The sequence below is a fragment of the Physcomitrium patens genome, chromosome 23 (assembly GCF_059467195.1).
Source record: "Physcomitrium patens ecotype Gransden chromosome 23, ASM5946719v1, whole genome shotgun sequence".
In the NCBI taxonomy this organism is placed as follows: domain Eukaryota; kingdom Viridiplantae; phylum Streptophyta; class Bryopsida; order Funariales; family Funariaceae; genus Physcomitrium; species Physcomitrium patens.
In genome coordinates this window covers 10,535,771-10,561,912 of record NC_143432.1, presented here as the reverse complement: position 1 = coordinate 10,561,912, position 26,142 = coordinate 10,535,771, and the positions used below count along the sequence as shown (strand labels likewise).

Genomic DNA, 26,142 nt, shown 5'->3' with positions numbered 1-26,142 from the left:
ATTAGTGCAGCGAAACACTTCATTCAACTGATGAAAACCATCATTTTTAAAGGGGGACTTAGAGAGTTTGAATTGAAACTTAAATGTTGAACTTCTGGATTTTAGATTCGAATTTATGCACATACCAAAAGCAACCAAAAGAAACGAGTCATCTTCAGCTGAACGTTGGTTGGCTTACGACCCTGTGAACGTTGATAACAGCTTCCCATCTTCTGGTAGGATAAGGAGTGCTCATACAAGAGAGATTGTGACGACGGCTCAAGACGAAGAAACAAAGGGCCTGGAGACACTTCTTGCAAATGGACGCAGCACAGAACTCAGACTGAACACCGAAATGGGCGGAGAACTCCATAGGTTATTATATTCCACTCCAGGAAGAGACCATGGATTACTCTTGATTGAATACCACAGTAACGTCTAAGAAGCAACTGTTTCCGGTGAAGCATCTGCCGTCGGCAGTATGCAATGTGCAACCCAGTATCATGGAATACCCCTGCTACTGACAAGATGAACATTTCGTAATTAGGAACGAAGCACCCATCATCTCCGCTCTTCTGCAAGACAATACCAAAATACCAAGACACGTATTTCTCTCGCAAGACCGCCTGCAGCACTAGCCTACCCCACCATCCATTGTTAAAAGGCTATGAGAAACCCTAATAATGATGCCGAGTAAGTTCTCCATCTTTCCAGAACGCTCAAAACAGATCACTCCTTCCGCCGCCTCCTCGCCATCAGGGAGACAAGGATCCACTGTGAGTTGGCGATCACTCGTTCATTACAGGCTTGTTTTCGTTCGCCTTGGGCGCCCGCTGTTGGTTGCCCGACTGCTGAATATCAGGCTTGCGCTTGTCCGCAGCGCCCTTCTGGCTCAAAAAGGACCGGAACAAAGCGGAGTTCACGTCGTAAATCATCTTTCCTGAGAACAAAAAAACCTCGACACAGATCACACAGAAGCAAAAAGCAAAGGAGTCAATGTGACAAGTACCACCAAATCGTGACTGCGCCGCACAGAGAGATGTATAGATATGGAAGAAAACGAGAGGGGAGAAGCCTCGAAAAGCTATAGAGGGAGCGCTAGGGCTTCGCATCAGCCGAACTGTGCGTCGAACTAGGGCTGGTCGCCCAGTCTACCGTCGTGTTCCACGCGGAATTGGTCCGTGAGGCTGTGGACGTGTTCCATGTAGAATCAGTCGCTTCATGGCCAAGGGGGAGGCACTTAGGGATGCGATTTTTTTGACGGTTACGGTGAGGTTTTCATTGGACCCTGCACTCCATCATGCCAGGGGCACACGTATTCATTTTCATTGGGTGTCTAGTTCTTTAATATGAGCAGAACCGAAAGAGGTAAAATTCGGTAGAATTTCAAGTGAATTATCCTGTTTCGTGAGTACTTTTCCAAATACCAAGACTCGCCATTTGAAGCAAATCCTTGACCTTGGAAGTCTTCACTCTAGGTTAACGAATAAGTTCGTCGTTCTAGGGAATAATGGTCGCTGTTCAAGCATTACACTACAGGTGCATCAGAGTAGAAGTGTCGAAGATCAACAGTACGACTACAAAGTCGAAAACAGATGTCATTCCCAGATTGTGCCAAGTTTGATTACAATTGCCACTTTCAGTTGCTCTACACAACAAGGCGTCACACCCATGTTGAGCATCATGTTGGGTCCCAGTTTTAAAACTGGATATTTGTTTGTCAAAAGGGTCGTAGGACAGTTTCCTAAAGAGTGATTGACTTCAATGACGATACAGCCCTCTCATTCATGTTGTTTGGCAATGTTAAGCTTATGCTGGTCTGGTGCCCAAACAGAATTCAATCCTCTATTTTACTTCCTTCAAGAAACACAGTGAATACAAAGGTCACGGATGTACATAAACCACTAACTCTAGATTTTCACACCCTATTCACGCTGGTAGAACGGAACAAACTGAAACAAAATTTACAGAATTTGGCTCTTCACCCGAACCATCCGTTCTTGCGGGTGAGTTGACAGAGTGCTGGCACGTCATAATACAAGAATCTAGGACCTTGCAATCTATGTGTAAGGGTGGAGGGGAATCGTTGACCTGAAATTCAAACAGGAACTCTGTAGCTGGGGTCGTCCATGATGAGCACAAACAAATTTCCTTTATCCCCCCGTGAGACACTGTTGCATCCAGAATCCAATCAAAAAACCAGTTAGAAATTCATATCGGTGAGATCGTTGCAAAAGATGGAAATAACGCAAGTATATAAAGTTTGGACCACTCATCACACGATAGTTGAAGGATAATAGAATCCAGGGATAAGGTACATTCATCTCAATGATAAAACTTGAGCCAACTTGCTGTAAACTTACCGCAATTCCTCATCTAAATACGTGATCTCAAGTTCTCCTCGAGCACGCCCCGGAGCCTTAACACTAATCTGCAACAAATCATGTTTAGGAAAATTCAGTGACCTCTATCAACACAGAAAATCCAAGTATTTGTTCATGGAAGTTGCGCTCTGCTAAGCAACAACTTGAGTGCAGGTAAATAAACAAGCATGAACAGCGAGGATTATACTCACCAATCCAGCAATTTTGAAGAAATCAAAGTTCACGATTACTTTCTTGGAATTGACAGGATCTAAGTTTGCTGTGACCTGCATAAGAAATTGTAGTTGAGCTAATCGTTTCTACAACTGCTATGTTAAAGTTATTTTTCTCATGCCTGGTTCCAAAGTCAAAGCTGACGTCGTGCACAATTCAGATTCATATCCAGATTGTAGCCGGAGCAATTAGATATGGGGATTGAGATTTACATGAAGTTAATTGCAAAATTAAGCTTAAAATAACTTTCATGCATGTGGTCTTCTTGCTTCTTAAACTTACTTGGTTGAAAAAGGGCCACGTTTGTAAGTTCTGTGCTCTCAACGTGTCTGCATTAATGGCCTGGTAGATGGCGCCATTGGGTCTCAGAAGGTTAGGTCGCTGCAAACATTCAGGATAAGAAATCTTCAGCGCTTTTGAAAATAACATTCCTACTCAATCAAATTGTTTTCAGGAGAAATCCTTGGTAATCTCTGCGAGTTGAGCAGGAAAAATTAACGTTTCTAACTAGAAAAAAGTATACAGAATGCAACAAACATCTAATAAAAATGCCAGACCCATACATGAAAACAGAATTCAAAAAAAACTTACGTTCTTCTTCAAAATGCTAGCAGAAGTTGTGTAAATCAATTTCCATTTCCCATTCAGAAGCGGCGACTTAAGAGGCTCCTTCGTTGGGTTTAAAGCTTCCAGTTCCCGAGCAATCTATACCCACCAACATATTGCTCAAGACGATATCATACAACTTAAGAATACACTCACGGCTGGATCATCAAAAGGGTCTCAGGAAGGACTCAAATTCTTCTCTAATCTGCTGTAATTTTTGCTGAAATGCTAGAAGAAGCAATCTATGGTCGGATTTACATACAAATGAATATCCATAGAGGTGACCTATCTAGCTCTCTCTCTCTCTCTCTCTCTCTCTCTCTCTCTCTCTCTCGACAACAATCACATTCACATTCCCCGACGTAATTTCCACTTCCGAGAAATTCTAAACACTTCGGCAATCTGTTATCCACACACCTTGTCTACACGATCAATTTCTTCGTCACTCGCCTCCGCGCCTCTATCCAAAGGAGCTATGGCATCCAGGAGCTCTTTCTTCACCTCTTCTTTATTCTTCTTCTTTTGTAAAAATGGAAACAACGCACCTCGGATGCTCCCTGTCTTCACATTCGTTCTCTCCGTCCACAATTCCACACCATTATCACTTTGCACCCCAAATCCTACAATCGCTAAGTGGCCGCTCCCAGAGAAGAAACTTTGCGAGCTCGGCACAATATCCCTAGCATTCTTCCCGCTCCTCCTGAAGCTGACGGTCGTGGCGGAAAATCCACAACGAGGCGTCACACCCACTACACTCAACATTTTGCTCTACTACTCAAACCCCCACACCAAAAAAAATAAAACAGTAAGTCATACCACCTCAACACCAATAAACCACTGAACTAAAAATCCACAAACTACTACAACCGTACCATGTTAAAAATACCCCCCCCCCCAACACCAAATTAGCGTAAATAATGCAAAATTGCAATCCCGAAGTCCAATTTCCCGCTTCAAACTCCCTGAAAATGCGTGCAGAAAAGCTGTGCTCCGTGCAGCCACTTCAAAATCCAACACGACCAAAGCGAGAGAAGAGAAATCCATGAGCAGAAGGCCTGCCTACCTACCTCGTGACGAATGCAGCCCCTCGCAACTGGCTCCGAAGATGAGTAAGATCTGCGTGACTGCTGGTGGTTTCAAGGCCCTAGAGCTCTGCTTCAGCTGCTGCTGCTGCCAGTGCTGCTAATGTCTGTGAATGGGCGTGCACAACGACGACGACGACGACGAGTGTGAGATTGCGAACGAGCCAGTAGCAGTATGGCTGCCGCCTCTGCTTGCCCGCCACGCCCCTCTAAGCATGACCAACGAACGAACGAAATAACGGACGGACGGAGGAACATATGTACGGAGAGATGGACGGACAAATGCTCGATTGACGGGAATCGTTGGCATCCTCTCGGATATCTACGGAAACACTGGATTTGTATTATCTACTGTATGGAAAAAGCAGATGTAGATTAAGGGGCTGGTATGTTGGAGCAAGTTATTGATGCGTAGTGCTATGATATACAATAGTGGGTCACAATGCAATTCATTTGATGGAGAACAACATTGCTAACTTTATGATTTAGAATCATAAAAATCTGTTTTTACTCATCTTACATTTGTTAATGCTACAGAAACACTGTAAACATCATTGAAAAATAAAAATAAAAATAACAAGCTCACTTACAAAATTAATGATGTATATACAGAGAGAGAAACATAGAGAGTATACAAATGAAACTAAGTAAGAAGAAAAACAGAAAAAGGAGTATAGATTCAAAATATATCTTATAGGTTTGAACCGTGGTGAGTTGCAAAAAAATGTATGTGAAACTAGCAATGTTTCATAAAATATCATTAATAAAGTATTGTTGACTGTTGATTTTACCCAAAAGAAAATGTTAATCTTAATTTATCCTCCTTCAATTTTAACATCACAATTACTATGAGAAATTATGACAAGAAAACTATAGTTTAGACTTTAATAATGAAAAAATATTTACACATGTATAGTTAAAATTTTAACAATGTATTATAAAAATATTAAATGCAGCATGAGTTCTTTTCTGTCATGATTTTGTTTTCTATATGTAAACACATATACTTTTGAGAATGCGTAAACAATAACAAGTGTAGAAACTGATAATGTATGTCCTAACAAGTACACTGGCATTGAAATGTACTACTTGGGAAAAGTGCGATTGAATTGGTACATGTCTGTGTGCAGTACCTCCATTTAAAACTTTAATATCTATTTGTATTTTATATTGATATGTTTTATGGTCGTATTTCCTCCAAAAAATTATAATATGCAAAAAGTGATTCTGAAGTGTGTATGTATATACATATATATATATATATATATACATACATACATAATGCATACTTCAAATTCAAATATTGAATGGGATTTCAATGAGTGTTATCATTTAATCGACACATGAAAATTCTCTGGATAGGTGTGTCATTACCAGATAATATTTTCCACAATGTCCAAATGATTTTTAGAGCGAAGTAAACAATCGAGGTCAAAACGATTACAAAAGTGACTTACAATGGGACTTAGCTCATATGGGAAATTCATAAATACTGAAAGTCTACAAAGTACATTGACTTTGAATCCAAGAAGATGGACTATGAGTAACATTTACAGAGGACCACTATTAATATTTGTTGTTGTAAATACATACAAACGACCCAAACTACATCCAAATTAAGTCACAAGTTCTTGGTTAATTTGACTTCAATAAACTTAATATTAGGACAAATTTTCTCATCCTATACACTTAAATACTTGGCACTGTTGATAAAGTGTTCACGTGTTAACCATAAAAAAACTTGTTCAACAACAATGAAAAAAAGAAAAAGAAAAAAGAAAAAAAAATTATACATATATATATATATATATATATATATATATATATGTATTGAGATAATCAATCAAATAAAAATTTGTTCAAGATGGGCATTTTTTTCATTACCACCCCAACATAAGCATCACTTTGCCCAAATCAAGACTTTTTCAACCCAAATTTGAATTCTTTGCCCTAGTATTATAAAATTAAATACTATTACAACATTCTTCGGATTCAAACTTATAAAAAGAACATTAATAAAGTGACACAAGCTTTAATTTTACAAAAAACTTCTAACTCTTTGATGTGCATCAAATTTACTTATATATATATATATATATATATATATATACATACAATATTTCTGTTCTAAATACAAACCTCCAAATTTTTTAAAATCTATAAGTAAATAAAAAAGTAAACTTGGACATAAATACAGATGAAATGAGTGTTAAAATGGTGCTTGCTTGCTTGCTTGTGGAGCACTCAGCTCACAAAGCTTCAGGAGACTTCCACTGGGGACCCAAGCCCGACTCTTCCTGTGAATGGCTTGTGATGGAGACCCCGCGGTCACGGTCATAGGAGTCCGAGCCTTCAAACCCTAATTTTGCTATCTCTCAATCACTCGCTCCCTCTCTCTGCAGAGTTTGTTGTGAAGCCTTAGCCATCGCTGTTGTTGTTGCGCAGAGCTCCTCCCCTGCCCTCGCACTATTCCTTGATTTCACAGCTAGCAGCGCTGCTTGCTCGTCACCCGATTTGATATCAGTCATGGTGTGTGTGTGTCTTCGCCAACTCGCTTCCTACGCTTGGGGCTCTCCAGTGTGGCTTTGTGATGTTTGGGGCCTTTTCCATTGCTGGTCATGTGTAGGTTGATCGATGTCTGGCGTACATCATTACTGATGTTTTCGAATTGCGGGAGGTTGTTTTCTTTTTCGGATGATTTGGAAATTTGGCGTAGTTGTATTGATTGAGTTCGGATTGCGTGTCGTGGTTGTTGCAGGACGGAATTCAGTTGCCACATGATGTGCTTGGATCGCACGATTCCCTGCGACACGGGTTGCCTGCGTTCAAGAGTGATGTGTTGCCCGTCCACCCCGTGGAGGTCATTCAGCGGAGTGTAAGATATCGACACCTGAGCTGGAATTTTTCATCGTGTCTAGTCGAGAGTTGCGGTGACTGATCATGGTGGATATGGAGATCGGGAGCTTTGTTTGGTTGCCTTTTTTTGGTATAGGGAATGATCTTTGTACTAATATGGCTAACGGATGAATACTGGAAAGGAGAAGTTTCGATCAGCTAAGCTCCTGATAGTATACCTGATTTTGATTAAGTTTAGGGCAAGCTTGGGGCGTTATCAAGATTGAGGGGTTCTGTAGCGCACCGACATAATCGGCAAAATTCAATAATGTCAATTACTTATTTTTGTGTGATGTTACAGATGACATAGTTATATGTTTCTCATAGGTCTGTTATGTCTTTTGTACCAATTTCGCTTGTGTCGAAGGTGTGAGGATTGCAGTTATCCCAAAGTTTTAGAGTTTCGAGATGTGTCGAAGTTTTGACTGAAGTTTATGTGTGCTGTATCGTGAAGTCTAAAGCCATGCAGGCACAGACGAAGCGTACCTTGCTTGAGAGGGCTTATGGTTCAGCGTTTCCCATGAAGATGGATATTGAACGTCAAATTCTCACACGGTAAGAAACTTCACTTGCAGCTAACAAAAAAAAAGGTTTTCTGCGTTGAGCACTCTGCTCGTGTTACGCAACACTTTTCTTTGGTTTATTATAATTTCCTATATAAGTGATTAGTTTAACCGTAAATTACAACCTCGTCTGTGAAATCAAGCATGAAAATATCTTATAAAGTTTCATATTTCAGCTTCGGATCAAATATGTGTTTTGCTTGCACAGATTCCAACGCCCAACTGGCCTTATTCCTTCGTCTATGCTTGGTCTTGAGTCTTTGACTGGAGAATTAGACGAATTTGGATTCGAAGACTTTTTGAATGGTGGGTATTTCTTTCCACCCTTGTAACTTTGGAAGCCGCGTTGTTTCAGGTGTATAGAGTTTTTTCAAATTCTTTATTTTAACAGCGCTTATAAGTCTAATACCTCGGTTAGTACCTCGAATGAATGGTCCACAAATTTTCATACTCTATCGTCAAGTATGCTTTCTTTGCATTGTTCTGACCGGAGGTCTCGTTTTCTTCCAGATCCGAAGGAGTCGGACACATTCGTCCCTCGAGATATGCATGAAAGCATGGAGGTTCGCCTTGGCCTTGCAAAGGGACCCGTTTCACGCATGTTCTTCTAGTTCATTCCATAGCTGTCAATGAAGGTGGTAGACATTCGAGCAAGGCGATACAATTGTCGAGCAGTGTTGCATCATTGTTCTATCCTTGTTTATGAAGAGCGACTTGCATGTTGCAGCTCTGATTGATCTACACGTAATGTACATACGATTAAATTAATGTGTGGATTTAATTTATTCATTAACAACTTAAACTAAATAATTTTTATGTCGTGCTGACTCATCAAATTATTTTGGGAATTAGCAATTTTTATGTTATTCTGTATATTAACGCAGAGATTACGTACTGAACATGTGATCATTATCAATGAATCGTGCAACCTTATATATACAATTCGAATTGCACAATTTGTATTCTGATCACGTTTTTACATCATGTAAGAAGACCTAGAGTTACGGTGACATTTACATGAGAACATCAAAACGAATGAGAATCTTAATCTGTTGTATTTGCTTACAACACCAGTGCTCATTCTTGTGGGCAAATAATGTCATTTCATTACAATTGGGGCTTTTACTACATGTGATGATTTCAAAGTTCATACCTTTTTGGTTAAGGATTTGACTCGAAAGTAATCCAAGACTGTGTACAGAACTTGATGTAATAACAATTTACATGGTTGATTTTGTAAACAAGGGCATTTTGAATACTGAAGAATAAAGTGGCAATTTATTTGTGGGATATGATGTAATTAGTATTTTATTTGTAATACTCAAAACATTTTATACAATTTTATTTTTATTTTTAATATTAATATTAACTTATTCTTTTAGTATGGAATAGAATTGATTATTGGATTTCTTTAATAGCTATCGTTTGTACATTTAATTTGAAAACCGATTGTATCATTGCAGCTTCCGAAATAACTCCAAACCATATGAAATAAAAATGAATTATTGCAATCTTCTAATATCTATTGAATTTTTTTGTGTGTACCGTTGAGCATTGGTAACTGATGAACATTTTATCAGTGTTTTTCAATATTGATATCACACTTGTTTAACTATTGAAAACCATATCAATCTATTAAATCAACGAGCACATATTTTTGACTATTGGAGATTGCAACAAGGGATGAAAGCTTCCGCATTCTTATCATCCATTTTTTTTTTTAATGCCTTTCCAGCAAGTCAATATGACCATGTGTGTGAAATGAGAAACTGAAAGACCTACACCTCATTCCCAACCAACACATAAAAATAACTTAGAATTTCAGAGCAGCGTTGCGAACCTCACAAGAAATGACCCAAAAACATTTGGTTAACATTAGGCAAACTGTTTTGAACTGTGGATATAATACATAGGAGGCAGCAATAAAAAAGCGCGTGCAGCTCAAACTTCTCGCTAGAATTTTACACTAAAAACAAAATTAGCTTACTTGGTGCAAGGGGTATCCGATCTTGTACAACGTTGCTTAATGAAACATCAGTAATAATCACACCTGAACATTATCTTCACTGTGAGGCCACATTGATGGTGAACACGTCTTCAATCTCCAGAGCCAATTCGTTGCGCCTCATGAATGGCAAGGTGAATGGAGGGTTGTACTGTAACATCACCCACAAAACTTATATTAGCATCCACAATCACTCACTCAAGGCAAAAGCATCAATGAACATAAAACAATTTAGAGAACAAAAATAAAAATAACGAAACAAAACAACAGTGTCGCAGAGTCGAAATGAGGTATTAGAAAATTTGAAAGCTCTAGTACCTGCGCCACTTCGGGCTGTGCATTAGCTTTGACACGCACCACTGGATCCTTGAGCAGTGCCCTGCGCAATGCTTGCTCCCGCCGCTTGACTTCATCGTCTGTTACGAATCCTGAAAATACCATCACTGCTACTTTCTTCCCTGGAATGTTGCGAATGGACACTGATAAATCCTCTGGCACTGGCGCGTCGTTGTTGTACTTGGCTGGTAACACAAAGGACATTCGCCATTGCTCGTCTCCTGAGCCCCTCTACACATCCTCACCATCAATCCTCATTACCCTCGTTTGCCCTACTGCAGTGCCGACTACCATCAAACTTTTTCAGCTTCTATCTGCAGGTGAAGTGGAATTGATACATGAAGTGAATGGTTTGAAATTCTGGATTTATTTGTACCTGTTGAATCACAGGAGTGGTCATTTCCATTTTCTCTCCTCTCGACTGACCTCTGTTCGTAATCACAGGTGTTGTCATTGACATCTCGGACCGCCTTGAATTCTGCGTTATACAACTATACTTATCAACATGCTTGGGAAAATAAACTGCCGAACTTGACAATTACTTTGAATTCTTACCACTTGTAGAATTTTATTACTCCAAAATCAACATTGAGTCAATAGAGTTATCTTGCAGTTCCAGGAATTCACATGAAGAAGGTATTACTCATTTAAGGGTAAGCTACTTCAAATGTATCTATACCTTGCCAAAGAGATAAGCCGCGAGTGTGTTGAAGGCTTGACCAGAGCTGGCGAAATCAAAGCCACTACGCCCAGACATTGTTGTCTCGGCGACTACATGTGGCTGACCAGAATCACCCCGAGCACATGCACCAGAAATCCCCCGTCAACACAATACTAATTTACGAGCTTCTTCCTTATCAAATTAATCCCCGGTCATATTATTAAAAAAGAAGAAGAAGAAGATTGTTATAGGTGAGGCAACGATGTAGAACCACTTTTGGGAAGCGATGATGGTTTACCCTAACATCTCGGATTTCATAGTCTGCTTCACGCCGAACGAGATCATAGGGTATGGTCTCCAAATCAGGCACTGGAACAAAGCCCACGGGATCTCAAGATAGATAAATAAGATAATGAAATTACAAAGGTTGACGATTTGTTACAGATTATGGTTTCGAAATAAAGGCAAGCAGATAAATAACTACAAAGCCAATTATTACGAGATAAGTTGTATAATAGGAGCCGCAACTTGAAGAATTTTTTTAATTAGTACGTGCTTCACAGCAACACCAACTAAAAAAGCCAGGAAACCATTATGAAGCGTTGTGTAGCTGCTTACCACTCATCAGAGCCTCCTCCAAGTTCCTTGCGTCCTTAGACATTTGGGGATTGACGTATTTAGTAATATCCGAAATCAGGCTCTGTAGAGCTGTTTGAGAACCAGAGAAGGATCAGATTCAGAAGCAAACTGGCTGCAAATTTGGGTAAATCACCTCTGCATATCGCTATTCCCACCCCACCCGTGCGAGGTAGAGTATGTTCGCAAGAAATGTAGAAAGTAACAGAGGAGAAGAGCTTACAGCGTTGAGACTGCACAGCAGCCGTTTGAGAAAGAGCCTGCAGCAACGAGAGACGATTGCTATTGGCTGTAGTGCCGCTCCTCATCACCACTCGCATGTGGTTCCCTCGTGAACGCGAAGACCTACCTTTAGCAGCTCCGCGGAGTAACAGGCTCCCAATGCCCGTTGTCGTCGCAGTTGCGCACTGCATCGTCTCCATTCCTTCCCCCCTTGGTTCGACTCAACTCAATTTACGTGGTGCAATGCAATGGTGCAATCGCTGCCTGCAGAATGGACGCTCGAATCAAACGCGCAGAGTAAACACCTATATTGCTTCTTAGGTTTACCACTAATTTCCTTCCCCGTCCAGCATAATTCAACACTGAACCAGAATTCGTTCAAAACATTCTTCTAATTTGCAAAGGCAAGAGACAACTCAATGCACAGATGGTCGCTAAATTTTAATTCCAACAAATTGGAGTGTGGAACAAAATGCAACCACATGGACGAATAGGGCGACGAAACAAAAACTGAGGTGGAGCAAAGGCGAAGAGATGGTAAAACCTACCCACCTGAATCAATATGTGGGACGCGCAGTAATACACAATGAATACCGGGAACTGTAAACGAGCTCATGGAACTGCCTGCTGGGGATTGATTGAAATAGTCATTCTCGTAGCTTTATATCCGGCCTCAAGTTTGGCAAAAGGTGCGGTGCAGGAGAGAAAGCGGTGGGCAAAATGTGAAGGGGACCAAACCCACCACGTGTTTAACAACAATCACCTCACATAAAAGGTGAACTACACTCCCTTCTGCTGGACTCGTTTACAATTGGCGCCAGAAGGTCTCTACGCGGTTGCGATATGCGGTCCAATCTCCATTTGCAGAAGCTTGTGGAGATTTTGAACATGAGAATGGTCAACAAATAATCCAAAAGTATGATCTGGTTGTGCATGTGTTTCTACATAAACGATTCCGGAGGTTTAGAACGTGAAGGGTTTGAATGTTGAATGGAGAGATGGATAGTACAATTGACGACGATGGGAAGGAATGAGTATGGCCAAGCAACGCAATTTTACAACACAAAAACTCCGACTTCACAAGCCATTTGATATAGAAACGACATGGGCAGCGTAACTGCAAAAATTAGAGCTGAAGACAGTGGTGCTTGCATTATTACACATCTTATATGACGTTGAGCATACAAACTCGTATATCATCAATAACAGAATACAGTATGGCTGTCGCCTAAATCACGTTCTGACTTTGCGATTACTCCTCGCATGCATCTCGACAAAAAAATTCTTCACAAAAATAGTCGTCTTTACTGCTTAAGTGTGACCCTCGGATACGACAAAGATAAGACAAAGGAGTGAACCAGGTAATAGAAATGCATATGTTTACAGAGTACATGCGTCATGCTTCTACAGAACGCCTTGATTTTTAGCCCAAACTGAATAATCTGAGTTTAATAAAACGTTAAAATTATTCACAGTACCTCTACCAACAAGATTACAGAACACTACGTAGACTCAAAGAGGTCCCGCTCCAGACGATGGTCCAGGCTTCACTCCTGCAGGAGCTGCTGGGGTAGGCTGATGCAAAAGAGACAAAAACACGTGTAATAATCAATCGATTTATGACCTAAAAAGAGTAATACAAATCAAGTGCAAATTTGAGTCATTCAAAAATTCAAGAGGCAAGCTGTGGTGCGGAGTACACGCCAAGTCTAATGACGTACCCAAGTATTCAAGCTGGGATTCGTAGTGGAAGCATATCCAGAAGGTTTGGAAAAGAACTTGGAATAAGATCTTGTATTGTCTGCATGATCACCGGGAGGACTATTGACAGTCCTTGGGGAACCACTCTGATCTCCTGTTTGAGCAACAAGTTTTTGCGGCTTTGACCCCTGCTCACACACGATTTTTAATCAGCAAGAACAGAACTTGTGTTAAATACTTCGACGAACTACAGTTTGGAGATTGTAGCCACATTCACACATCTTGCCGCACTCAAACAGGGAACAATTTGAACCATTCGAGAATACAATATGTGCCGAATGGTTAAACCTGTTCGTAATATCGACCCAAGATAAGATTTGAACAGCTTCCATATTCCCCTGTTGACTAAAATTATCACTGGCACCGAATAGATAGATCGGCTCGATTGCAGAAATCATCTGATCCGAGTATTCTCACTCACCTGAAAAATTGCTCCCAACTTCTTGAGCGCCTTTGCACGGTTCAGGGCAACCTCCCTGGGTACAAGTGGATCGTGCAAAACCTGCGCACATAAATGAGAAGTCAGTATTCTCATTTGATAATGAGATTTACACGGTTGGTAAATTGATGGAATTGCGCAATTTAGCGGAGGCAGAGAAGTGCCCATTTCTTTCAGCTTGTATCCCATCAGACTACTCCGCTTTAAAAGTACTCACCACATCAATTAAAACCCGCTGCATCCATCATACACATAAACTTGATAAGCGGTGCTTGAGGCAAGTAGGTACCCGTTGGCATACGCGTGTAAGCGTATTCTCGATATCAGCTACATTAAGCTTCCACAAATTATCAACCATCACATCTTTGTTAGATTCAAGATACGCCTCGACTCCCTGCTCCATCTTTCCTTCCTCAATTTGTCTTTTCAAGTTCGTTTGTAACTGCATTAAATGAACAGCACCTGCACGCGAACCGCAACATTTTAGGTGATGTTGAAGTGGGGGCCTAACACTCGTACTGATCATCGAACAAAAACTGCACTTGCGTCTTCAACGTGCCTCGCAGAAAATTGGTTAATGAGATGTGCACTATTCAAGAATTTATGACGAAGAAACCAAACCAAGCTCATTTCAACAAGAGTCACAAAAACCTTGTGTAAACACGGAACTTTCAAAATAGCAAATGCAATAAAAGCCCCGTTTCATTCCAATCACATGAGTTCTCTAAGCTAATATCTCCTTCAATACACACAATCCTAGGTCTAAAGTAGGGTTGTAAATTAAAACCTGAGGCAGCGGTAACATGAGATTTGATGAAATGGCCTTTGCTACGAAACCACTCCGTCAAGAATGGCACTCCCAAGAAGTAAACGTTCTTCCCAAGCTCTTTAGCAGCTTGCCTCTGATACACATATCCAATTGTCTGCAACATGGGTTCTCCAAAAGCTGCACCAGACCCACGTCACTATTTACCACATTTCCAACTCACATTCTGATTTCGTAGAATTGACCAAGCGTAGCATGGAGACAGATGACAGACGCCAACAGCAACTAATATAAAGAGTATTTAACACCAGCTCTTGAACTTACAATTCTCTTTAAGCCTTTCCCTCTCTTTTGTGGCCCGCTCGACAAATTCCAGCTTGTCCCCACTGACATAGGTTTCAAGTCGCTGAAGCAAATTCTGGACAAGCTTATCCTCTCTCTCTTTTTGAATCCCCTGCATAAGACACAAACCGAACGAATGTTGTTGAAGAAGACTGCGATTGTCAAACCAGAGAACAATCACACACTATTGTCAACTTGGCACTACACAACCCGTTGATAAGCAAGACGAAGCTTTCAAACAAGAAGTAGGTAATCACCTTAAACTTAGCTTGGAGTTGCCCTACATCTACCGGTTGACTACCACCACCCATTTCCATTCCAGTCATTGCCGCGATTGCCAACTGCCGCAAGAAGCAACACCACGAGGGGCAAACAATCAGTACAGCGCAAGCTTCTACTAAATCTCGATTTACTTTTATGTGCAATGCAGATAACCATTACACAACTCAAACTCTTCTGTTATAGGGGAAAAGAGTGAGGGTGTCTTCACTCAACTGCTTCGGCTTAGAAAATCAAGAACAAGGAAGATTCATTTGTAATACCACATCAAATCTTACGCCAAACCAGTCTTTTCCAGATGAGCTTCACCCTACTTATATTGTGAACTCCTAGAGCACACACAGATTGAGATAACATGATGAGAATAAGATTATACCTGACCAATATACTCTTCAAAAGCATCGCTACCAAACAGCATGCCAAAAATTGCTGCTGGATCTACCATCGCCTCTCTGCAACACACCAAAAGCCCCGCTAAGCTCACAACATTATCCCACTTTTCATACAGAAATTGCAGCCAGGGGCGTCAAACCAAGACCTACATTATTCCAGAATGCAAGAATTCAGGTCATGCACTGCCAATGGCTACACGTGATTATCACTGAGTGCGGCACGATATTAATTTGACAGTTGGCATCAGAAAATCGTTCTAGTTCAATTTTTTTAATTATGGTAGGAGCGATTGTTTATTGAAGAGGAACGTACTGAGACACGCCCACTTTCCCAAGCTTGTCGTAAGACGCTCTTTTCTCTGGGTCACTGAGGATTTGGTATGCCTCACCCAAGATCTACAATAGACAAGAGTCTCGTCAGTTAACATCACTAGAAACCATAATTTGAAGGAATCCCCGGTGGGCCATTTCAGATAATACTCCGATAATTGACTTCTGCATCAAAAGACTTGTTTGTGGATTGGCTTCAAATGCTCATAATTTGAAGAATCAGGTGCACTGAAAACTCTCAGCTCTTAGCTACACTGCCATGATATCTTTCAAGCAAAAGTATTTGAACCTGCCCCTTTGACAGTATCCACAACTTTCGCCACAGTATAATTTGGTATTGTATGCATAGTCTCACAATTCGATATTGTTTGCGTTGGAAAATACCTGGAAGTTCTTAGCAGCTTCAGGATTGTTGGGATTCTTATCGGGATGCACCAGTCTTGCCTGTTCCAAGACGAACAACGAAAAACTGGTAAAAAATACAGACTTGAATCCTTCTGGATTTCTACATGTCACACGAGAAAGTAAACTTGACAATCATTTGACAACGACTATAGTTGTCTACAAGATAGTGAGATATGTCCGTTTCTTAATGGGCATTGCACAGGAATATTAAGGGTCAAGAACATTGCATACTAGAAAACCGCTTTACAAGAGAATACAAAGACGTTGGAAACAACCTTCACATAATAGGCTTTTTTGATTTCGGCCGGTGTAGCCTCGGGTGATACTCCGAGAACATTATAGTACTCCTTATCCTTCACCATCTTGACGAATCAACCAACTTTTAGATGAACTCCAATTCTAGCTTCGCACCCTGGAAATACACAGCATACATGCGTCAATGTTTGAAGACCACGCTCAATCACAGTATGCCCTAATCCAAGGCCTAGAGTTAGGTGTGATGCGTCGGTGTTGGCTTGCTCGTTTCCAAATTTACCAACTTCAAACTCTTTAACGCAAAAGGACTCCAGATGCCAGTTTGCAAACGCGAGCACTAACACTCCTCAAAGACGAATCCAAATCATTACCTGGAACGCAGTTAAAACCACTACAACCCACTCAGGACCAAGATTCGGACTAGAAGTTGCAGCTCGCTACAAACCCACGACTAAATAACACTTCAGCCGACAGTGGACAAGCTAAAAACCCCGCACACATCGTCAATCAGAGCACAGAAAAAAAACACACACACAACCCGAGTTATCAACAGCATATCTCTCTCTCTCTCTCTCTCTCTCTCTCTCCACTGCATCGCGCAATCACACCTGCCCCCTCCCAGGCCATCAAGCACAAAACAATCCACCGACCAGCGAACGCGTAACCACCCACGCGCAACCACCGGACCAGTTCAGCACTCACCACGACGATGGAAGCTTCCTAACTGAAGAAAAAACAAAAAAACCCACACACTCGTGCGCAAAACTGCAACCTTTAGCTGGCTACTACAGTTCCCCCCACCCGAGTTCCACAGACAGACTTGTTACGCAACAAGCTCCCTATGCCGGGAAGCGAAACTAGTGGAAGATCAAACCCAGGGGCACGCTCCTTCTACATATGCACTGAGTGAGAGAACTGCAGACATCACCACCTGTCATAAAGTTATGAAGCTTTCCTTGATACAAGCGCGGTATTAGCAATGGTAAAATTAGCATCAGGAGTTAGGTGTTGGGTGGATTAAGAAGATTCTCTCTTCATTCATCTCACCACCCATTCATTCCTCCATTAGTGTGTGTGTGTTTGTTTTCATCGGTGAGCTTCTCAATCTCCCTGCTGTCTCGTGGGGATGCTCGCCGCGAGGCGGACCACGTTGCGTCCTTATTGTTCCTGGCTGTTTTATTCCGAGACATAGTTGTTGTTGTTATTGTTGTTGCTGTTCTTACCTTCGTTGGATTTTGGATTGTGGGCTCCCTCCAACTTGTTTACTTCCAGAGGTAAAATGGGCAGCGTTTGTTTGTCTATTTTTCTTTTTCTTTTTCTTTTCTTTTCTTTCTTTCTTCTGTTTTTCTGTTGCCCTTCGGTGTCTTCGTACTCAATTTTATGAACTTGGGTGGAGCTTCCTGTGACCCAGGTTCAAGTTGTCAAATTTTTTAGCTCATGTTTTCAGGCCTTTTTATTGTTTGTTGCAATCCTTTGGTAGTTTGTGGTCGTTCCAGACTTGTTAAGATTTCCGGACTTGTTAAGATTTAACAATAACATTTTTTTGTTTTGTTCTTGTTTTTGTATGAATTGTCAAACTTTGCTCTTGCTGTGTGATTCTATGAACATGATGGAAAGTTTTCAAAAACTTTTGGTTGATTTTCTAAAGAAGAAAATATAGGAAGTGTACGTGTATATATATTTAAAGTGAGCCACTGTAACAAAAAAGGGTACAAAATGGCTTTATATCGTACAATTAAAAAATCGATTTTATTTTATATTAATCATATGTTTTAAATATTCATGTTTTATAAAAAAAAATTGAAAATTGAAAATTCAAAGAAAAAAATATTTTACAAAAATCATTGATGGTTATTAAAAGAATTTAATTGCATGGGTTTTTGCAAATGGTGATTATAAATTGTAAGTCGTGGTTACATGCTATGAGCAATATGTCTTCATGGTTTATTAAATTCAAATACACTTCAATCTCTATAAATATGGCTATTCTTATTAAGAATATTTTTACTACTTCAGTTGCTTTAGGACTTAAATTCTTATTCATTGCATGTTGTAAAAAAAAATCAAATCAAATCAAATTTGGTCATATATATATAATATTATTACATGGCTCTCACATATGTTTATTAATATCATATTTGCACAAATTTATAAGATATTCCAATTTATTTTGATGCTGCCTTTAATCCAAGTTTTTTTTTTTTTTTTTTTTTTTTAACTCTTGATTATTATCTATTTCAATAAAAAAAAAAATAGTGGCAATTGTTCTCTTCTTAGTATGTTGATCAATGAATAAGATTTAATAGCAATGAATAGAACATATAGAAAACTATTATTGATTATGGAAATTATAATTAACATACTCTTGCATTTATTTATTTTTGAATAACAAAAAGACTAAGTTATTGATAATACAACATATCACAAGATCAATTAGTCTTTATAATATAACAAAGTAAGAGTATATCTTATTATCAACTTTGTATAGATGTTGTTTTATCTTAAAACAAAATTTACTTATTTTTTTGTTGTTCTTGAGCCTTATTTAGTTGTATCTTTATTGTTGACTTAAGATCTATCATTCTACTTGTCAATATTTTTGTTACAAAATTTGTAACTTTTGAAAAGACAAAGATATTAAATTGTGGATGATATTCATAGTTAGCAAAAAATAAAGTTTATTAAATAAAAGTTGTATTGTCTTGTTATATGAATTTTTTTATTATTGGTAAGAAAGTTGGCTAAGTATCTTGATAATAGTTGATGGTATAGTATAAATATTATTCAAATATTAAATTTATACTTTTTATTTATCCATTTTTTTATAAAAAATGATTTTTTTTGAATATTGACCTAAAATATGTTGAATTTTCTAATCTAAAACCTTGATTCAAAGTATAGTTGTAAAATAAATATAATATTACTTGGAAGTCTATGATATCAAAAAATATTATCTAACTTTTTTTAGTTATTTCTTTAATAGTAATTATATTTTTAAAAAGCCACAAAATATATTAGTTTGGTTAAAAAATCTACTATTATAAAAAAAGATTTGCAAAAAATTAAAAATATTTGTTATAAAGGTTATTTTAAAAAATGATAAAAATTATTTATAAATAAGTAGAAGTTTTAAAAAGTATATATAATTAAAAATATGGAGTGTTTTCTAAAGATCAAGTATCCCAAGAATAAACAAATGCTTTGATAATATTTTACATTTAAAGCTACCAAAAAACTTTTAAAATAAGGTCTAAAATTTTGTTACATCCAAAATATCCTAGTACTCAAAAAATCATATTATGCTTAAATACATATAATTACCTTAAACCTTTTAGAATACATAAATATCTTTTATAATATAGAAAATCATCCTTCAAATCGAATTTCTTAAAATTATTTTAAAACTTATTTTCAATATAAAAATATTGGGAAGTAGTCAATCTCAAATACTTGTTTATCACCTAAGACAACTATTTGTGCTTTTAGCTTAGATTTTTTACTAGTATGTTTTATTTTGATTTTAAAATCCACCAAGAGTGGATAGTGTGTACACTATGTGGTCTCTTGACTAATTTTCATGTATAATTTTTATTTATTGCATTAATTTCTTGCTGAATGGAAGATTTTCAATCTAGATATAAAATGACTTTCTCATAAGATTGCGGTTCTCAGTCTATATATATGTTTGATAAAATATAATCATTTAAGTTCTTGTTTAATTTTTAATTTTTGTTTGATCTACAAACTACTCACAAAATTTGTCAAAACTAATGATCTTGTACTATCAAGGACATGAATCTCGAAGAAAAAAATCCTCAATATACTCTTTTGTCACTAAAAGGAATTACATAGTCACTTAAAGATGATATAATATTGGACTAAAATGGCTATTGCCAAAAATAAAAAGACTAGAAAGTCTTGCAACAAGACTAAAGACTAGAAAGATGTTGACAAGAATGAAGAAGGCTTCACTCTTGCCTCCATATATAATCTCAAACTAAAAGCTATGTGGCGATATTCTATAGGACCTCCAATATGTGTTGACTTTGCTAGCCATATGTTTTAACTTGTAAAGCAAGTTATCTATGTATGTGCCATGTAGTTATCTTGTTTCACAAGCTATCAATACATGGTTAACTTATTGGCCAAGTTTCTAACGTATAAACACACCTAAAGTCAAAACTGCATCTATAAAGCTTTTAGAAAGCTTCTCTAAAAGACTTTATGAAATTAATCAATATTTACCTACTTCTACCTAATTATATAAGTAATTATTGAGGTAAATATATATGTCCGTGATATTACCCTTCTTTCTAGAGATGAATTCCACGAGGAGTAGTGATCATCTTTTATGGATCTTCACTATTCTTCATCTTGATTTTGATGGATGTCATTAATGAAAGGCCTCAACCTTCTTTGTTGCATTTATAAGATTCTTTTTTGGCTGCCATGTGCATTTGCTAATATTATATCCATACCAATGAATAAGATATTCTAACATATTTCAAGGTTGCTTTGAAACTTAGACTTCTTCCACCTCAAATTTTTAATTATTATCAATTTCTATAGGAAGAGGTGGCATTTGTCTTCTTCTTAAGATATTCATTGTCTTATATGGCTCAAAAAGAGATAAATGAAGTCTTCATAGACTTTGGTAGATATAATCGATAAGCAATAGGTTTGATTTGTTCACAAAAGCAAAAAAGTCCCAGCCTACGATAGTCTAATTTATCACAATGACGAATAGTCTTGATATTGCAATAAAGTAATCATACCTTATCATCCACATTGAATTTTGTTGCTTCTTGCAATAGGCATCTTCATTGGTCTTTTGTCATTCTTGAGTTTTTTTTAATTGTATCTTTATTGTTGCATATAACTCTGACAAATGATTTGCCAAATCTTTTGCTAAAAGATTAACAACTTTTAAAAAGTCAAAAGTATCAAGTCGAGGATGATAACCATAATTAGCAAAAAAAATTGTTTGTTGAGTAGAAGAATGTATGTAAACTCTACCAATGGCAAAAAAATTGTCTAATCATCTTCATAATAATTGATGATATATTTCAAATACTGCTCAAGAACTTGATTCACTTATTCCGTTTGTCTATCAATTTGAGGATGAAAAGTTGAAAAGAGCTTTATATCTACCTTTGGAATCTTAAATAGGATTTTCTAAAATCTTGATACAAATTGAGTCCCCCTATCTGATACAATATACTTTGACAATCTATGATAGTAATAGATATTGTCAATGAAAAGCTTAGCTATTTCTTGACTTAAAATAGATTTTGTACATAATACAAAATATACCATTTTAGTGAAGTGATCAACAATTATAAATATAAACTAATATAAACTTGAACTTAGAAGATTTGTAATAAAATCCATAGAAATGGAAGACCATGGTTGTTTGGATATAGAAAATGGTTGGAGAAGTCTATAGGATCAATGATAAGGAGTTTTTGATCTTCAACAAACATCACATGATTGAACAAAGTGTTTTACCACCTTCTACATTTGCAACCACTAAAAATCTTTGGATATAAGCTCTAAAGTCTTATTATATCAAAAATATCCTGCTGTTGGAAAGTAATGACATGCTTGAAGAACACATAAATGTACTTCTCTTTTTGGAACATATAGGTATTCTTTGAAATAGAGTAGGTTGTTTTTGAACTCTAACTTTGAAACATCATAAGACTTAGAAGAAAGATTCTTAATATCATGAATAAAAAGATCAGAAAACATACTTGATTGAATTTGTTTGACAAAGGTTGAATCAAAAGTCAATGTCGATTTCATTGCTTGAAGATGAAAATGCTTTGGCTTCAAGAAGATTGTTCTTTGTTAATTAAAAGATATGTCTTCTTCTTTTGGTATAAGTTAAAAGCGTCTAGAAAAAATATTTAATAAACCTTGTTATTTTTTAAGTCAATATGTGATCTTGAAATCAAATCTTGATAATGGCATGCTCCAACAGGCTTGGCAATGATTCAAACTAAGTTCCAACATAAAATACTCAAGGTTCTTGTGATTTGTATATATTGTGAGTGGACTTGAAGCACCTTCTAGATAATGATGTCATTCTTGAAATGAATCTACAATTGCAAGAAGTTCTTTGTCATGGATCTCATAATTAATCTTGACTACTGAAAATTTTCTAGAATAGAAAGCTAGTAGATGGAGTTTATTATCTGTTCCCATTTATGAAAATACTACACCTAATGCCAAGTCTGATGCATCTATTTCCATAAAGAATGTCTTAGAAAAATTGATGTGATATAAAATTGGTGTAGAAGTAAATTCTTTATTCAAAACAACAAACAATGCTTTGGCTTCTTTATTCCACTCAAGTTTGTCTTTATAAGTCAAACGTGTAAGTAGGACTGCAACTTGAAAAAAGTTCTTGATAAAGATTTGGTAATAATTGACAAAGCCCAAAAAACATTACACATCTCTCACTATTTTTGGGATCTTCTAATCTATGATGGTTTGGACCTTCTTTAGATCCATTTTAAGGCCTTCAGTGGAAATCATATATCCCAAAAAGTCAACTTGAATAATATGGAATACATACTTTTCCATCTTTGCGTATAATCTTATATCTCTTAGTTTTTGTAATATATAATGAACATGAACTTCATGCTCTTCTATATTCTTAGAATAGATTAAAATGTTGTTCAAATAATAGACAACAAAATCATCAAGAAACTTACAAAAGACATCATTTATTAGATGTTGAAAAGTAGCTAATGCATTCATGAGTCCAAAAGTCATGACATTATATTCAACATGTCCATACCTAGTTTTAAAAGTAGTCTTTCATTCATCTCATTCTTTGATGCGGATGAAGTTATATGCTTTTCATAAATCTATTTTTGTATAGATTTTTTCTTGATTTAATTGATCAAAAAATTCTAAAATCAAAAGTAGAGGATACATATTCTTGATGGTGATCTTATTAAGTCCTCGATAATCTACACATATCCGCACAGATCCATCTTTTTTTTCACAAATAAGATAGAAGCTCTAGCTAGAGATTTAGAATGGCATATAAAGTTCTTAGCCAAGTTCTCATTATTGTACTCTTTGAGTGCAGTTAATTCATTTTGTGATAGGCTATAGATTGGTCCAAATGGTGGTTGAATTCATTCTTGAAGATTTTTGGTACAATCATAAGGACAATACTTTAGAAGAATATTTGTATTCTTCTTTTTAGAAACGTCCTATAAATCTTGATATTGGCAAGGAAGACTACTTGATATCTTCTCACTATGAATAATGGGCATGGCATATAGAGCAAAAGATGGCCCTTCATTTGTGGCATATGTAAAAGCTTTTGCACCTACTAATAAGAGTTTGGATATACTAAACTTATAGATTTCTACTTGCCTAGCAAGACCTTAGACTAAACTATGGAAAAATTCAAGATTACAAGAAATCCAATCTATTTGAGAGTTATATCTTTCTAATCATGATAATTCTAAAATGACTACATTAGAGGGAGATTTAATCACATTAAATATTAATAAACTATTCTGACCTTTAATTGCTAATTTTACAAGAATAGTTTCATGTGTAACATGCCCAAAAGATAATGAACATCCATATATTACTTCTACATGCATAGGTTTGATTTTCTTAATTAAAAATATATCTTATTTTTTGATATAGTCTTCATTTATAAAATAGGTTGAGGCTCTTGAATCCAACAAGGCTAATATTTTGTATTTTTTTGGTCCAAAATAGACTTCTATTGTAAAACAAGATGAAGGATCAGATGAGAGAATAAGACCTTTGCTAGATGTTGTACATGATTCCAACCGCACAGTCCCTATTGGAGTTGGAGTAACTTGTTTTTCGATACATTGTCTTCTTTGGCAATCATGCTTCTCATTTTGTAATTGCATTGTTTCTTTAGATAATGTTAAGCAATATGTTTAGCTTCTCCATAATATAAGTATAAGCCTTTTTGACATCATCGACTTTTTTCCTACTATGTGAGGGATTTAAAATGTACCATATCAATTTGCATTGGTTCTGGCTTTCATAAATAAGTTTTTGAAAACTTAAGAGTTACCAACATTATTTGATTTGTTTCTTTCTAGCTATATCTTTGTTCTTGACATCTTTCAAATAATTGATTATCACATGCAATGGCTTGAACAATAAATTGTTCCAAAGATTATATCTTTAGCATTGTCAGTAACGAGTTTTTTACATTATTCTTTAATCCATATCAAAAATGATTAATAAGGGTTTTGTCATTCTAGTCCACATCGCAAGCAAGGTTTTGGAATTCATCAGTATATATGGTGACTGACCATAATCTTTGCTATAAAAATAAGAGCTTGATCTCTGCCATTCTTTTTTAATCACTTTCTCTGAAGGTGGCTGTAAATACTTCAAAGAATGAATTCAAATCATAAAGGAATTGCAATTCTTTTTCTATTAAAGGTGCAAACTAAAAGAGAGCACTTCGTGATAGAAATACACCTTAGAATTTGACTTGAATAAATCCATTGGGATATTGGAAAGAGTGCAACCTTAGATAGAATTTGATTTATTACAAAAATCCTTGAAATTTTGATCTTGTTCCATCAAACTTCTCAAGCATATTAATCCTTATCCCCATCATATTTGTAGAAGCAAAACTCTTTGGATTTGGTTGTGAAGTCGATCTACTTGTTTCTTTCAACTGTACAACTTCTTGCCATAGACTCTGAACTAATTTTACAAGAATAGTTTCATGTGTTGGCTTTGTTAGCCACATGTTTTAACTTGCAAAATAAGTTATCTATGTATGCGCCATGTAGTAAGCTTGTTCCACAAGCTATTATACAGAATTAACTTGTTCCACAAGCTATCAATACATGGTTCACTTGTTGGCCAAGTTTCTAACCTATAAACACATCTAAAGCAAAACCCCATCTACGAAGCTTCTAAGAAGTTACTCTAAAAGACTTTATGAAATTAATCTATATTTACGTACTTCTACCTAATCATATAAGTAACTATTAGAATAAATGTATATGTCCATGACATGTACTCTTGGTTTATTGACTTTTTTGTTGTTTGCTCATGGTATTGTGTCAAGAGATAATATTGAGCTTGTGTCCTTAGTTGAATAGATTTGATATTCTTAATGTACCATGCTTGACTTTCTGCTTCTTGTTGACTTTGCTCTTCTTAATTCTGAATTTCAGATTGATGTAGAAAAAAGATAGAAAATATCAAGATCTTGTTTGCTAGAGGGTGTGACCTGTTTTGTAGCCAACTCTACTTAACATCTAGACTCACAATAATTTTTTTATTGGTTGGATTGTATAAACGATAGACCTTTGTTCATAGTACCCAACTAGAATGCACTTGATAATTTTCGAATCTAGTGTCCTTCGATCATCCTTCCAAACATGAACAAATACAAAATTGCCTATAATGCTGAGATGACTCACATACGGTTTGTATTTTGTATATTTGTATACTGGGGTGAGGCCATTGTTTGGCTATGTAGGACTTTGGTTCAAGTAATTTGCCGTATTGACTAGTTCAATCCAAAGGAATATAGGTAATCTGCTTTTATGTAAT

General features: G+C 36.9%; 4 protein-coding genes and 1 pseudogene across 14 annotated transcripts; 1 reads left to right on the top strand and 4 right to left on the bottom strand.

The window, feature by feature from the left end:
- Positions 1-335: 335 nt before the first annotated feature.
- LOC112276025 (wound-induced basic protein pseudogene) lies at positions 336-1,028 on the bottom strand (annotated as a pseudogene). The gene has a single exon (XR_016500413.1). The product of XR_016500413.1 is annotated as a wound-induced basic protein pseudogene (transcript).
- Positions 336-4,401, bottom strand: LOC112276023 (putative plastid-lipid-associated protein 4, chloroplastic). 4 transcript variants are annotated; one of them, XM_024506959.3, is made up of 7 exons: positions 4,246-4,401; positions 3,600-3,953; positions 3,168-3,281; positions 2,859-2,957; positions 2,555-2,629; positions 2,343-2,410; positions 336-2,150 (listed from the first exon to the last, which is right to left on the bottom strand). In XM_024506959.3, exons 2-7 carry the CDS (start codon positions 3,942-3,944, stop codon positions 2,078-2,080), a joined length of 774 nt encoding a protein of 257 aa, XP_024362727.1. In that variant the 5' UTR covers positions 3,945-3,953; positions 4,246-4,401; the 3' UTR covers positions 336-2,077. The 4 variants fall into 4 exon arrangements, with proteins under 4 accessions (XP_024362727.1, XP_024362729.1, XP_024362726.1 ...); XM_024506961.3 differs by having other exon boundaries at positions 3,600-3,950; XM_024506958.3 differs by having other exon boundaries at positions 4,250-4,401.
- A 2,077-nt stretch (positions 4,402-6,478) lies between these two features.
- On the top strand, positions 6,479-8,463 carry LOC112275824 (uncharacterized). The gene is made up of 6 exons (XM_090246592.1): positions 6,479-6,597; positions 6,667-6,793; positions 7,023-7,139; positions 7,614-7,714; positions 7,931-8,028; positions 8,233-8,463. Exons 1-6 carry the CDS (start codon positions 6,479-6,481, stop codon positions 8,331-8,333), a joined length of 663 nt encoding a protein of 220 aa, XP_090102718.1. The 3' UTR covers positions 8,334-8,463.
- A 761-nt stretch (positions 8,464-9,224) lies between these two features.
- Positions 9,225-12,206, bottom strand: LOC112275823 (heme-binding-like protein At3g10130, chloroplastic). Of its 3 annotated transcripts, XM_024506499.3 has the most exons (9): positions 12,135-12,206; positions 11,584-11,846; positions 11,343-11,432; positions 11,023-11,093; positions 10,743-10,844; positions 10,440-10,541; positions 10,046-10,294; positions 9,773-9,878; positions 9,225-9,500 (listed from the first exon to the last, which is right to left on the bottom strand). In XM_024506499.3, exons 2-8 carry the CDS (start codon positions 11,780-11,782, stop codon positions 9,786-9,788), a joined length of 906 nt encoding a protein of 301 aa, XP_024362267.1. In that variant the 5' UTR covers positions 11,783-11,846; positions 12,135-12,206; the 3' UTR covers positions 9,225-9,500; positions 9,773-9,785. The 3 variants fall into 3 exon arrangements, with proteins under 3 accessions (XP_024362267.1, XP_024362268.1, XP_024362265.1); XM_024506500.3 differs by lacking the exon at positions 9,225-9,500 and having other exon boundaries at positions 9,574-9,878; positions 12,131-12,206; XM_024506497.3 differs by lacking the exon at positions 9,225-9,500 and having other exon boundaries at positions 9,574-9,878.
- Positions 12,207-12,864: 658 nt separating this feature from the next.
- LOC112275822 (chaperone protein dnaJ 10) lies at positions 12,865-17,516 on the bottom strand. Of its 5 annotated transcripts, none has more exons than XM_090246775.1 (12): positions 17,483-17,516; positions 16,572-16,708; positions 16,276-16,335; positions 15,875-15,957; positions 15,546-15,621; positions 15,148-15,231; positions 14,873-15,002; positions 14,570-14,728; positions 14,072-14,244; positions 13,765-13,845; positions 13,304-13,471; positions 12,865-13,157 (listed from the first exon to the last, which is right to left on the bottom strand). In XM_090246775.1, the coding sequence occupies exons 2-12, from the start codon at positions 16,656-16,658 to the stop codon at positions 13,095-13,097; spliced, it is 1,164 nt and encodes a 387-aa protein (XP_090102901.1). In that variant the 5' UTR covers positions 16,659-16,708; positions 17,483-17,516; the 3' UTR covers positions 12,865-13,094. The 5 variants fall into 5 exon arrangements, with proteins under 5 accessions (XP_090102901.1, XP_024362263.1, XP_073386729.1 ...); XM_024506495.3 differs by lacking the exon at positions 17,483-17,516 and adding an exon at positions 16,923-17,406; XM_073530628.2 differs by lacking the exon at positions 17,483-17,516 and adding an exon at positions 17,202-17,406.
- Between the last annotated feature and the right edge of the window lie 8,626 nt (positions 17,517-26,142).

Coding starts and splice junctions, on each gene's coding strand:
- LOC112276023 (XM_024506959.3), bottom strand. CDS start 3,944: ATGTTGAGTGTAGTGGGTGTGACGCCTCGTTGTGGATTTTCCGCCACG. Junction 3,282..3,599: donor AAATTGATCGTGTAGACAAG/GTGTGTGGATAA, acceptor TGGTGGGTATAG/ATTGCTCGGGAACTGGAAGC. Junction 2,958..3,167: donor CTAGCATTTTGAAGAAGAAC/GTAAGTTTTTTT, acceptor GAATGTTTGCAG/CGACCTAACCTTCTGAGACC.
- LOC112275824 (XM_090246592.1), top strand. CDS start 6,479: ATGGTGCTTGCTTGCTTGCTTGTGGAGCACTCAGCTCACAAAGCTTCA. Junction 6,598..6,666: donor ATGGAGACCCCGCGGTCACG/GTCATAGGAGTC, acceptor CTCTCTCTGCAG/AGTTTGTTGTGAAGCCTTAG. Junction 8,029..8,232: donor ATTCGAAGACTTTTTGAATG/GTGGGTATTTCT, acceptor GTTTTCTTCCAG/ATCCGAAGGAGTCGGACACA.
- LOC112275823 (XM_024506499.3), bottom strand. CDS start 11,782: ATGGAGACGATGCAGTGCGCAACTGCGACGACAACGGGCATTGGGAGC. Junction 10,295..10,439: donor CCACTCCTGTGATTCAACAG/GTACAAATAAAT, acceptor GAGGATGTGTAG/AGGGGCTCAGGAGACGAGCA. Junction 9,879..10,045: donor CACAGCCCGAAGTGGCGCAG/GTACTAGAGCTT, acceptor GTGATGTTACAG/TACAACCCTCCATTCACCTT.
- LOC112275822 (XM_090246775.1), bottom strand. CDS start 16,658: ATGGTGAAGGATAAGGAGTACTATAATGTTCTCGGAGTATCACCCGAG. Junction 16,336..16,571: donor AAAAAGCCTATTATGTGAAG/GTTGTTTCCAAC, acceptor GTCTTGGAACAG/GCAAGACTGGTGCATCCCGA. Junction 15,003..15,147: donor AACTCCAAGCTAAGTTTAAG/GTGATTACCTAC, acceptor TGTCTTATGCAG/GGGATTCAAAAAGAGAGAGA.